Raw genomic sequence first — 12,304 nt, 5'->3', positions numbered from 1 at the left:
GGAAAGAATTGTGATATTGGGATCATTGTTATTTCTGTTACTTGGATTTCGTTATCATATTGTCTTTCTTTTGTTTTGTATATGATGTCTTGTCTTAGCTATATCGCTGTACCACCCTAACCATCTTCTCTGTTGTTTGTAATTTGGTTATAGTTTGTAAGTTATGCTTTTTCTGTTACTCATTCAACCATTGTTCCATAAGACATGCTGCCGTTATATTTTGGGCGTTTAGTATTATTTCCAACTCTTCTTTAGTTTTGGTTTGACTGGTTATGTTTGTTGGAAGTATCGATCTATTTCCGGCCATTTTTTACATTATTTTTGTTTTTTTTTTGTGTTTGGATTTGTTTTTCAATTGTTTTTGTTTATTAGATGATTTCCGTGCTTTTATTGTACGGTTGGTTGGTAATACATTTTTGTATGCGTTTGTGTCAGATGAAATGTTTTCAACCAGCATCACTCGTTTTCCGGCAATGGTTTTTTTTCTAAATCTTCATTTTTGTCATAGTCCATTCGTGTCATTGTTTGAGATATGCAGACTTATCATATACGTCGAACTACTCTCGAATCCGTCGAAAGCTCCAGAATCGAACGGGAGAATATTTGGTATCTTATTCGCCGTTCGATTCGATGAAGGTTTCGTCGACTTTTTTGTTCTTGTTCTTGACAGTTGGTTGAAGCAATCTGTGAGCGGAGTAAATGTAAACAAACTGATTGAGCACTTCTTTCTAATAAATACAGTCAACTCTCTCTTATTTGAGAGGCAATGGGACTTTCGAATAAGAGGGGTTTTCAAATTACAGAGGTTGAAAGTGAATGAAAGGTCCAAACAAACAAGAAAGAGACAGAACATTTAGTATGCAGCCTTAACTGTTGCTATAGGAAACTGTGCATACGATTGCCAATTTGAGCATATATCATTCAATAACCATGGCAACACCATACACAAATAAGAAGGACACAGATTTCAGAGGTTTTCCAAATTAGCGGAACAACAATGTACTGGAAATCAAGGGACTGTGAAAAATGTTCAAATAAGAGAGGTTTCTCAAATTGGAGAGGTGTCAAATAAGAGAGGGTTCACTGTAATTTCCAATTTTGGTCACAAATGGGATAAATGTGAGTGCTAAAAGTGTTACTAGACCTGTGTTGAATATAATTAAAACTGTAGACAGCGGTCACAATTCATTTAATTGTTGAATTTGCTTGAGCTGCCGGGAGAAAATCACTCGAATCTCCCTGCGCAATCGACATACATGATACCAATTTAAGCTTCATGAACTCGAAACTGCCGGCGGAAAAGCAACTTGTCAGATGATAGCAAAATGAACAAAATGAACATTCGTGTGAATTTTCTTGAATGCCGAATGCAGTACGATAGACCTGATAGTCTAAATAGTTGGAGAATTGAATATCCCTCCTTTTGGTGTAAGGTATTCATTCAATCATTCATTCATCTCTCTCTCTCTCTTTCTCTCTTGTTGGCATGCTCACGATAGAGCACGTTGATGTGACATGGTCCGGTCAACAACAATTCTCCAGGGAGCTCGTCCCTGGCTGCAGCATTCCATGTAGACACCCGATTTCCGACAGGTCTCGCTTCACCTGGTCCAGCCATCGAGTTCGCTGTGCTCCCCTGCGCCTTATACCGAACTGGGGATCACTGTCGAACACCTTCTTGGTGGGGCATGAGTCCGGCATCCTCGTGACATGCCCCAGCCATCGTATCCTTCCAGCCTTCGCCACCGTCAGGATGCTCGGTCCGCCGTACAGCTTAGCAAACTCGTGGTTCATCCTTCTCCACGCTCCATGCTCGAACACACTGCCAAAGATGTTCCGGAGGATACGTCGCCCAAACATGCCCAGAGCATTTGCATCCTCCATTCGAATGGTCCAGGACTCGTGTCCATAGAGGACCACTAGACAAACCAGACAAATGCCGGTAGTTCCTCCTGCTCCCAGATTTTCACGATCAGCTGATGCATTTCGACGGTAAGCCTCTCCGGCCCCAGTCCATCGCTGCCCGCAGACTAATTGCTCTTAAGCTGCTTGATGGCGCTGGCAATCTCATCCAGAGATGGCGAGGGCATCTCGTCGTCTGCGCCGATGCTGTCGCTGTTGCTACTGCTGTGCTGCTGCTGTGGAGGTTTCCTTGTTCTGCCACTTGCGCCAGCCTCTCCTGCCTCTGATCCATTCAGGTGTCCTTCGTAGTAGCACTTCCACTTTTCGATCCCCTCCCGCTCGTCCGTCAGGAGATTTCCTTCCGCTTCCCGGCACATTGCGGTTTTAGGAGCAAATCCGCCCCGTGCCTCCTTTAATCTCCTGTAAAACAAGCTGGTCCGACTGAGAAAGCTGCTCCAGCAGCTGTTCATGTGACTCTTCAAAACGACGCTGTTTGGCCGGGAAGAGTAGGGTTTGCTGTTTCCTCAGTCGTCTGTAGATCTCCACGTTCTGACGGGTTTCATGCCGTAGCATGCGGGCGCGCGCTGCATTCTCCTCGGATATTGCTTGTCTGCACTCTTCGTAGAACCATTCCTTTTTCTCTCTACGTGGTAAGCGTCCGATCTTGTGTTCGGCTGCAGTGCTGATCGCTTGTTCCACCATATGCCAGTGGTCTGCGAGAGGCATCGCGGCAATGTTGTTGTCGACCGGAAGCGCTTTCCCAAGCTCTGTCGCGTACCCCTCCGTCATATCAGCACACTTCAGCCGGTCCAGGTATAGCCTTGGGGTGGGTTGACTCCGTTGGTTGTTAACCACGGAGAGTTTCTGGCGAAGCTCTACCATGACCAAGAAATGGTCCGAATCGACGTTCGCGCCGTTTATTCATTCATTCATTCATATTCATGTTTATTTGTCTATCTTCTGGTTATATCAATACTTAGATAATATTTATTACCTATGTTCCTAAACTAATAAAAATTAAGGCAGCACGGGATTAAGGTGGGATCTGAGGCGGATCTGAAAGAGGACAAGGGAAGGTTGAAATCAAACCAATAGATGCAGTTCGGCGAGATGGGATCAGTAGGAGAGGACGGCTACGAAGAACACGGTTAGGGGCGTAGAAAGGGATAGAAAAAGGAAGGATCCCGCCATGTAATTCATAGTGATTTGCGAGGGCGCGCGAGGGTGCTATACAAGTTCACATCCCTAGCGCCCTCGCATTTCATAGCTTGTGAGCTCAGGCAGTTTTTTCGCACCTTGTTTTAGCAATTATAATTATAGCACCCCGAGAGCAGCAGATATAACACTGCGATTTGTAGCATATCAAACACCTAGTTTTTAACATTTTATTTTCCAAAATCCACAAAAGAAGAAGTAATGATCTTTTCGACGAATAACACCACAAAAAAATAGCTGTAGGGGACCAGACTACTGAGCAGTACTCCAAAATTGATCTGACCAGAGAGCAGAACAGAGTCTTCAGACACATAGGGTCGAATAAATCGCTAGCAATTCTCAACGTTTTCCGCGCTTGATTGACAACTGAGTCAATGTGGTGGTTGAAGGTGAGAAGGTGATGGTCCTGTCAAGTCAGACACCGAGGTCTTTTACGACACAATCACGATTGACTTGCTGATAATTTAGAACGTACGATTAAACGATTGGAGACTGCGAACTACTAAACAAAATGACGTTACACTTATCATAATGGGAGGGATAATGTGAGGGAATGACTAAAACACCAAGAAGAAAGACGATCAAGAATATTTTGTAGCGAAGTACAATCACTAGGAGATGAAACTGGGAGAATAGGGAATAGGTGTCTGCAGCATTGTCCGTAGTGACCGAACCGAGCGACATGGAAGTAGGAAGGGAAGGACGGGTTAGGACGGCATAAGACCATAAAAGTTTAGGATTATGATACAACATGCATGCAACATGCCTTCCAAGATACAACGTATAACTAGCCCGATTATAAATACGAAAAGCAGAAGCGGTGTATTTAAAAATTCTGCACAGCAAATTTTCTCGTCTTGCTTCAATAAAGTTTTTTACCGAAACGGTTCAGTAATTGAATATTTTACTGATTTGCAGCATATATGTTTTCTCATGCAACAATGTGCCTATTACCACGCAAAGTGTCCTTGCCGCCATGAGTAAACTGAAGCCTTCGTTCTCTCCTGGTCCCGACGGTATTCCATCTTCCATATTAACACAATGTGCAACGTCTCTTGCTCCCCTTCTGTCCCGTATTTACTCCAGATCAATCCATGAGGGTTCCGTTCCCACAATATAGAAATCCGCATTTCTTATTCCCATTCACAAAAATAACGATCGCTCTTTATGTTCTAATTACCGCGGTATTGCTATACTATGCTCAATGTCCAAAATTATGGATTCGATTGTTCATTCGTACCTGTCTCCTATTGTCTCTAGCTATATATCTCCTCTCCAGCATGGCTTCATGCCCAAAAGATCCACCGTTACAAATCTTATGTGTCTATTATCTGTTATATCTCCGGCTCTTTCATCTGCAAGCCAAATTGATGCCATATATACCGACATGAAAGCAGCTTTTGAAAGCATACCAATCAATCTCCTGTTAGCTAAGCTTAAGAAACTTGGCTTCGGAGGTTACCTATTAGATAGGCTCGGATCTTACCTTTCTGGCCGTTCCTACAAAGTACGTGTATGCGATAGCTTCTCCGAAACATTCGCAGGTCTCTCTGGCGTACCTCAAGGAAGCGTGCTCTGTCCTTAGCTTTTTATACTGTTTGTCAACGATTGTGTATCTGTGCTCCCTCAAAATAGCTGTCTTCTCTACACCGATTATGTAAAAATCTTTTTACCTGTTGCCTCATCTCATGACTGTAATGTCCTCCAGCATGTGCTGGACAATTTTTCTGATTGGTGTTGCCTCAAGTGTCTCCGGTTATGTCCTCAAAAATGCTCTGTCATATCGTTTGGTCTTTCATCTCACAAAGTTCTCTGGAACTACTACATTTGTGGCTCTCAACTTGTTCGCGTCTCATCATTGAAAGATCTCGGTGCATGGTTGGACGAAAGATTACTCTTTAATGTACATGTCGAATTCGTCCTAAAAAAGCCAACAAAGCTCTTGGATTAATCCTTCGTTTAGCATGCGAGATAAGAGATCCAATGTGCCTTAAGTCCTTGTACTGCTGTTGAGTCCGTCCCACTCTTGCATACGCTGCAGTCGTTTGGTCTCCACCCGGTATCACTGCGCTGGCAAGGCTAGAGAAAGTCCAACGCAAATTTACCCGTATCGCCATTCGTCGCTTCCTTCCCGATCAGTCGTCTATTCCTCCATATCATGTCCGTTGTCGCCTGCTTAGTTTAGAAACTATCCAAGTCAGACATTCTATCATCCAGTCCCTTTTTGTTGCCAATCTTCTCTCCTCTGACATTGATTCCCTATCTCTCCTGTCGTGTATACCCCTTAATGTTCCGTCTCGACCCATACGCCCCAGAGCTCTCCTCTGCATAGAATTTCGCCGAGCCCGTTACGGCCAAAATGACCCACTCCTACGAGCGTTAGCCACCTTCAATGACCACTCCGATCTCTTCGACTACCATATCCCACCCTCCCGTTTCCGCTCCCTCCTTCGCAACACTATCACCCTTTCCACTCCATAATTTGTTAACCCGTACATTCCTTCCTCTCCTTAGTTTTTAAGCAACATATTGTTAAGCCTTAGGCGTCATCAGCGTCACGTACTGAATTGTGATAATCAGAGGTGATACTCAGAACGATTGGTGTAACTAATACATGCTCATGACATGTTTGCGACCATCGCTTGGTCAGTCACTATATCACGACTTTTTTTGCTGTGATCAATTTTGCAAAATATCACTGACATAGTCATGACCAATTCTGGCTGAAATAAAATCATCTCAGCGTCACGAGCTCTACTGTAATGATCAGAGGCGAGCCTCAAACAGTTGGTGCGACCATCACATGCTTGGTGACATTGTGTGCAACCAACTCTTGGTCAGTCACTTGGTCGCGACATTTTCAGTCGGTGATCATCGCGATGGTCATGGAAGATATGCGGTGCGTGCGAGTGGTTCCAAGAAACAAAATGAGCATGTTTTCTCGCTCTGTTTGACCCGACAGATCACCAAAACAGATAGAGGGAGAAAGCATGCTCATTTTGTTGCTAAAGCCCACACGCCAAGTATATTCCAAGAATGTCGTGATTATCGCCGACAACAATGTCGTGACCAAGTGAGTGACCAAAAGTTGGGTGCTAAACTAAATGTCACCAAGCATGTGATTGATTCTCCAACTGTTTGAGTATCGTCACTGATCATCTCAGTTGTGTACGTGATCTGATTTGAGCTACATTTCAGTCATGGGTGTTGATGACTGAATCAGTGGCATTTGGCAGCACTGTTCACAGCCAGAAAAATATCATGATTATGCTTGCGCCGGCATTAAGCTAAGCTTGTCAGTCAGAGTATCGCGTTCGATTCAAGAATTCACATGTCGTGTTCAGCATGTCACGACTAGAGTTGGGCAAAACGCAGTAAAAAGCGGAACTGGGTCCGGACGATTCCAACAAGTTTCGGACCCAGTTCTCAAGGGTAGGTTCAATCCGACAAGCCGGAACCGCCCAGAATCGTCCGGAATAGTGCGGAGTCGGTGAACCATCCGGAATCGTCTGGAATCGACCAGAATCGCCCGGAATCGCCCGGAATTGACCGGAATCGCCCAGAATCGCCCGGAATCGCCCAGAATCGCCCGGAATCGCCCGGAATCGCCCGGAATCGTCCGGAATCGCCCGGAATCGCCCGGAATCGCCCGGAATCGCCCGGAATCGCCCGGAATCGTCCGGAATCGTCGTAATTGACCGGAATCGTCTGGAATCGTCGGAATAGTCGGAATTCCATTTCATTTTATGTCATTTATTCAGCGCTTAACCTAATACAAATAGATACAAACAGTAACACAAGAAGCTAATATGCATGTCGAACGATATTGAGGAACTCAGTGCGCGACATTCCTGGCTTAAATGTACGACAGACAGCATGGACACATGCGCGGCGGCCGGAACGTGAACTTGAATCGTCTGGAATCGTCGGAACAGTCGGAATCGACCGGAATCGACTGGAATCGCCCGGAATCAACCGGAATCGTTCGGAAACGTCGGAAACATCCGAAATCGATCGGAATCGACCGGAATCGTCTGGAATCGTGCAGAATCGTAGTCAATCGATAGTAGTGAATGTGAGAAGCCAGTGTCTTACTTTTCGCTGATTTAGATACAGTGTTTTGTTAATTAATTCGTTTTCACTCCGTCATTTTATTTTTAAAAAAAATGTTGTAACCAAACGAAATAAACTAAATGTAATCAACCCACCCGTCAATTTGACGGGTTCCGTAGAGATAGTTATACCACATATGTATCTGAAAATGTATGAAACTTAAGAAAATAATACTTATGCTACAAAATTATAGTATGTTATGCTGAATTTACGAAATGAAAAAAAATCTAAACTATATAAAAGGTATTGTTCGTATTTCACTGCAAAGTTCAACTTCCGTCAAATCGACGGGTTCCTTAAACCTAGTGTTAATCAACAACTAATAACATTCTTACATCTGTACTATTTTGATTTCTAAAGCTACGCATGGCTCTAATTATGAACACAGTTATCAAGTTGTACGACTTTAATAACATGTCCTTTATAGGTTCGATTCCTAACCTCTTTTGTTGCGGGTTCCTGGAAAGCTCTTTTGATGCCAGTATGCTTAGAGGTTTCATGAACGCTCCAAACATTTTGAGGAAGCCGTACATGCCGAAGGTGCATGCAAAGCAATGACGGAGAAAGTGAAATATGTAATAAATTTGGCTTCTCAAATTCACTACTATCGATTGACTACGATTCCGCACGATTCCGGTCGATTCTGGTCGATTTCGGATGATTCCAGACGATTCCGGATGATTCCGGTTGATTCTGGGCGATTCCAGCCGATTCCGTTCAATTCCGACTGTTCCGATGATTCCGGACGATTACGACGATTCCGGACGGTTCCAGACGATTCCAGACGATTCGAACGACTCCGCGCGATTCCAGACGATTCCGACGATTTCGGACGATTCCAGCAGATTCTGGAAGATTCTGGAATTTCATCCGAGTTTTTTAAGAGCACGTGTCCTATCCGCCTTTAATGACGGTTAGGTAGTATCGTACCAAGGATGGCGATAGAAAGGTTTAGAACGAGGATAACAAAGTAAGAGCTGCTTTAACACTATTACTAAATTGCTCTGCCGCTATGTCCACAGCGGAGGGAGAATCGGATCTAATGTCTAAAGCAGGGGTCTCCAAACTACGGCCGGCGGGCCGCATGCGGCCCTCAAGAGCTTAAAATGCGGCCCCGATGACTTTGCCAGATTTAGAATAAATATTAGGTTATTTTGACTTTTTCAAAAGAAATTGTATTTTTTTTTACACATCTTAGACAAAAATCATGCTTTAGTAACACAAATCTGTTCAAGTATCGTTAGTATTTTGTTATAAAATGAGATTTAAACGTTCACTCATCAATTATAGGTAACATCAAATGGCCCTCAACATAGTGATTTTTGAAGCAATGCGGCCCGCGGGCTGAAAAGTTTGGAGGCCCCTGGTCTAAAGAAATACCATCAGAGTTGGCTATTATTTTCCTAATTTTTTCTAAGTACAATTTTCATAAATTCAACTCAGCTGTTTTCTCTAATATTATTACAATTATGCGGTAAAGGAAAAGAGAGAGAGTCACTGAAAGAGTCTATTATATGCCTGAACTGTAGATTCGTTGAACTCGATGAACATGTCTATATAATTCTCAAAAATCCTGTAATGCTGTTCGCATTGCCGCATTTTGAGACCATTACATGGGTTTTCAATAGAATTAATAACGTTTGTCATTGATCTAATCACTTTTGATTTCGATGTGAATAATTTCCACGGCTTACTAATGCATGCATGCATATTGCCAACCATTGGCTGCTTCGATGTGATAAAATTTAAATTTAGACTGTTTCGTAGTGCCCTACAAGCAATGTGTGTCGTGACGCTCATCTTGTTAAAGGTATTGTCACCAGCATTAGATACATATTGAAGGGAATGCTTAACTTAATAGAAGAAGAAGAAAAGGAAATGCTTAAACATCTCTCAAAGAATTATGTGAAATTAGTGAATACGGGTACATGCATTAGTAAGATCAATGGTAAACGTTATTTATTTATCTGAAAAATCCTATGTTCTCACGGTCATATTCACCTTTCGCTCTAAATTGTGCTCTTCTTTATTTCTATTCGTTGCTCCGTCCGTGTTCCGTATGGTTGTGATGTATATAAACCCCGTTGGCACGATAACGACCTCGTGCATTTTGACAGACGATTGTTTATAAAACATCAAGCTGTATACGATAGCTCGAATAGTTGGAACTAAAAATACCAGATGGCGGCACCTGTTAGATAAGGACAAAACGATATCCGCAAATATGGGACAACTAGCTAATCGATTTTAGGGCAAACTAGCTAAGTACGGCTCAAGTCATTAAGTAGGCTCCAATAGGGTCAAGCAGATCAGCTGATCGAGTACCGGGGCGCCATCGAAAATGGTCAGTAGCAAAAGAGAAAGCAGAAAGGACTGACTAATTTTTAAACTGTTCAATAAATCCTACGAAAGCCAGTTCTAAAAGAGTCTATCAAAGCTACTCAATCATTAATTGGTACAACCGTAACAAACCCTATCTACCTGTACTTTTCTTGACCTGGAACCAATTATTTCACTTTTTAGTTTATCCACGCGATCAATCGGTGTATATTTTTTAGATAAAACATATTTTAAACTGCGATGAAAATTTAAGTTATTTGTATTAAGATGTTTCGATATTAACGATAATAAATTCTTAAATTACAAGTAAAAGAATGTTTATTTTTTTCATTGTTCCATTGTAGGGTTTATGAGAAATACTCATCAAAATTTCCTAAAACCCCTGAAAGCTTTAAATTGGAGTAACATGTCCAATAACTATAAAATATATAACATTTTGAATATATTTAATTAAATTCAATATATGAGATGATACATTTATTACCTATTCAATTTACGTTTATAGTCAATTTTAATCATAATTACATTCGGTTCAAGTGCGCTGTTATTAATTAGATTATTAAATAAATTTAATCAATGATTATGGTTTCAATATCCTAGTTTTACCTATAGGAGCCAAAAAAATAAGCATTTTTGTTGATTAAATATATTTTTATGTTTAAAATTGTTTTAATAGTAATTTTAGAAGTTGTTAATACCAATAATAAGATAATAATAATAATATTATTGCCTTTTTGATACTCATGACTTATCAATGAATCTTATCTTTATTAACGATTGCTGAACTTCCTTTCATTTTTGTTCAAAATTGTTGCTTTTCTTATTATTACATAAACATAATCAATATTAAGACATGATTATCTATCAATTTGCTCATCCACGAAGGTCATAACGGGGGTTCAAAAAATCTGTTTAATGTTGATTTTAGTGCATTAAGCATCCGAACAATTCAATGACTGGTAGCATTGAATCCGTTTGTAGCGGCAGCGTACGTCCCGACATTCATTTTTATCCAATTTTCTGACGTTCTAGATAGTCGGTTGTTATTTATCATGGCGTTGTACGATATGCAATGTAATATAATCCCAAGAATTTTGTTTTTTTTGTTGTATAAAATTTGTGCAGATTTATTCGAATAAAAATTAATAGTTTTTTGCGTGGAGGGACAACTTGTGTTTTTTTACTTATTCTAATAAAATATTGTTATGTTACAGGATGAATATTGCTGATATAGAGAAAAAAATGCATGACGTTGAACTAAGAGAAGAAAGCATGTTGAAGCGAATTACTGAAAAAGATAAAACCATTTCCAAGATGAGGTAATTATGGGATTGTGTGATATATAATATTACCGTATGTACTAATTTATGTTACAATTATTTTCGACAGCAATGTGGTTGAAGCATATGAACGGACTATCGCCGAATTGATATCAGAAAAGGAAATTCTCATCCGCAATCACGAAATTGAATGCGACAGTCTTAAACAAGATAATGAAATCAACGCACAACATTTAGAATCATTGGAGAAAACTTTCTCGAACTTGTATGCGTAAGTCTCAGAAGAGCTTTTAAGAAAGATGTTGTCGAATGATTTTATCTCAACCATTTTTACCGAATTAATATATGCTTTGCAGGAAATATGAACGCATGAAAAAAAATGCAATTAAATACAAAGAAAATGAAGAGAAACTGGTGGAAAAAGTTGTGAAACTTGAGGAATGTCTTCGAGCACAAGAGCAGCGATATGAAAAGATGAAATGTCATGCGATGAGTCAACTTGAAATGTAAGTTTAAATTTCATGTACCAAACCATATGCACCATTTTTACTTTCCATAACAAATCAATTATTCTTCGTTGGCCCGAGTTTAAAATTGTGATACAGTAGAACGCCGTTCACACGGGTACCTTTTAATTCGGTTATCCTTTCCATGCTGTTCGAAAGTAATAGTTAAATAACCATTGTATTTTGATGTATATGATTTATCCAGGAGAAGGGTTGTGAAAACCGTTACGAACCGATAACTTGATGATAAAAAATAATATACAGGACAAATTTAAGATATTACCCTTAAAATCATGTTCGCCAAAACAATAAGAATTTTCTTTAAAACATGGTAATTAGGTAAACCAATATACAGGATTATAGAATGACGTTTTGATGTTTTTTTGAAAACTTCTTATTCATGTCTTGATTAATCGAATGGTATTCGATTTGCAGTTACCTCTTTCAGTTTTACACGCACAGTTCTAAGTGAATGTAAGGTTAAATGGCTTCAATTTTTCCTTTTTGGGTGTTGTTCTGTTTTTTATTTGACTGAACATATTTTTGGTTCATGTTCTACATACATCAAGATTACCAGGAAATTTTACTCAGAATCAACTGTTTTTATTGCGCCAAATTCTTCACAATATCACATAATTTCCCAGAAGCTACTCATACATGTACAATTTTTATTTTTTCAAATGAAGGTTTAATGTTATTGTCGTCGATAAACTGTCGTAATATGTTATGCTAATTTTGATTTGCGGTTTCAAATGCATTTTATTAGATTTTTTGAAAATGCAAACAATACATAGCTGTGCGTGCGTGGTAGTCCGGTGCACTTTAACCCATCACTCCTTGAATACTAGATGGATTTTTTTAATTAGAGTCAAAACATAATCTACAACCTATTGTCCGTGTTATGCGACTATTCGGGCGAGGTCTAGGTCTCAATTGGTTCGGAAAAAC

At 40.4% G+C, this 12,304-nt stretch overlaps 1 protein-coding gene across 7 annotated transcripts in view; it reads left to right on the top strand.

The window, feature by feature from the left end:
* LOC1270953 (transforming acidic coiled-coil-containing protein 1) overlaps positions 1 to 12,304 on the top strand; it is a 28,931-nt gene that overhangs the window by 15,178 nt on the left and 1,449 nt on the right. For all 7 annotated transcript variants that reach the window (XM_061655598.1, XM_061655599.1, XM_061655597.1 and 4 more), the window contains 3 exons: positions 10,785 to 10,889; positions 10,960 to 11,121; positions 11,207 to 11,356. In XM_061655598.1, the coding sequence (XP_061511582.1) occupies positions 10,785 to 10,889; positions 10,960 to 11,121; positions 11,207 to 11,356 (417 nt within the window). The remainder of the gene's footprint in view (positions 1 to 10,784; positions 10,890 to 10,959; positions 11,122 to 11,206; positions 11,357 to 12,304) is intronic.

This window comes from Anopheles gambiae, chromosome 3, assembly GCF_943734735.2.
Source record: "Anopheles gambiae chromosome 3, idAnoGambNW_F1_1, whole genome shotgun sequence".
NCBI lineage: Eukaryota > Metazoa > Arthropoda > Insecta > Diptera > Culicidae > Anopheles > Anopheles gambiae.
The sequence above is the reverse complement of the archived record's forward strand: the minus strand, read 5'-3'. Positions and strand labels throughout refer to the sequence as shown.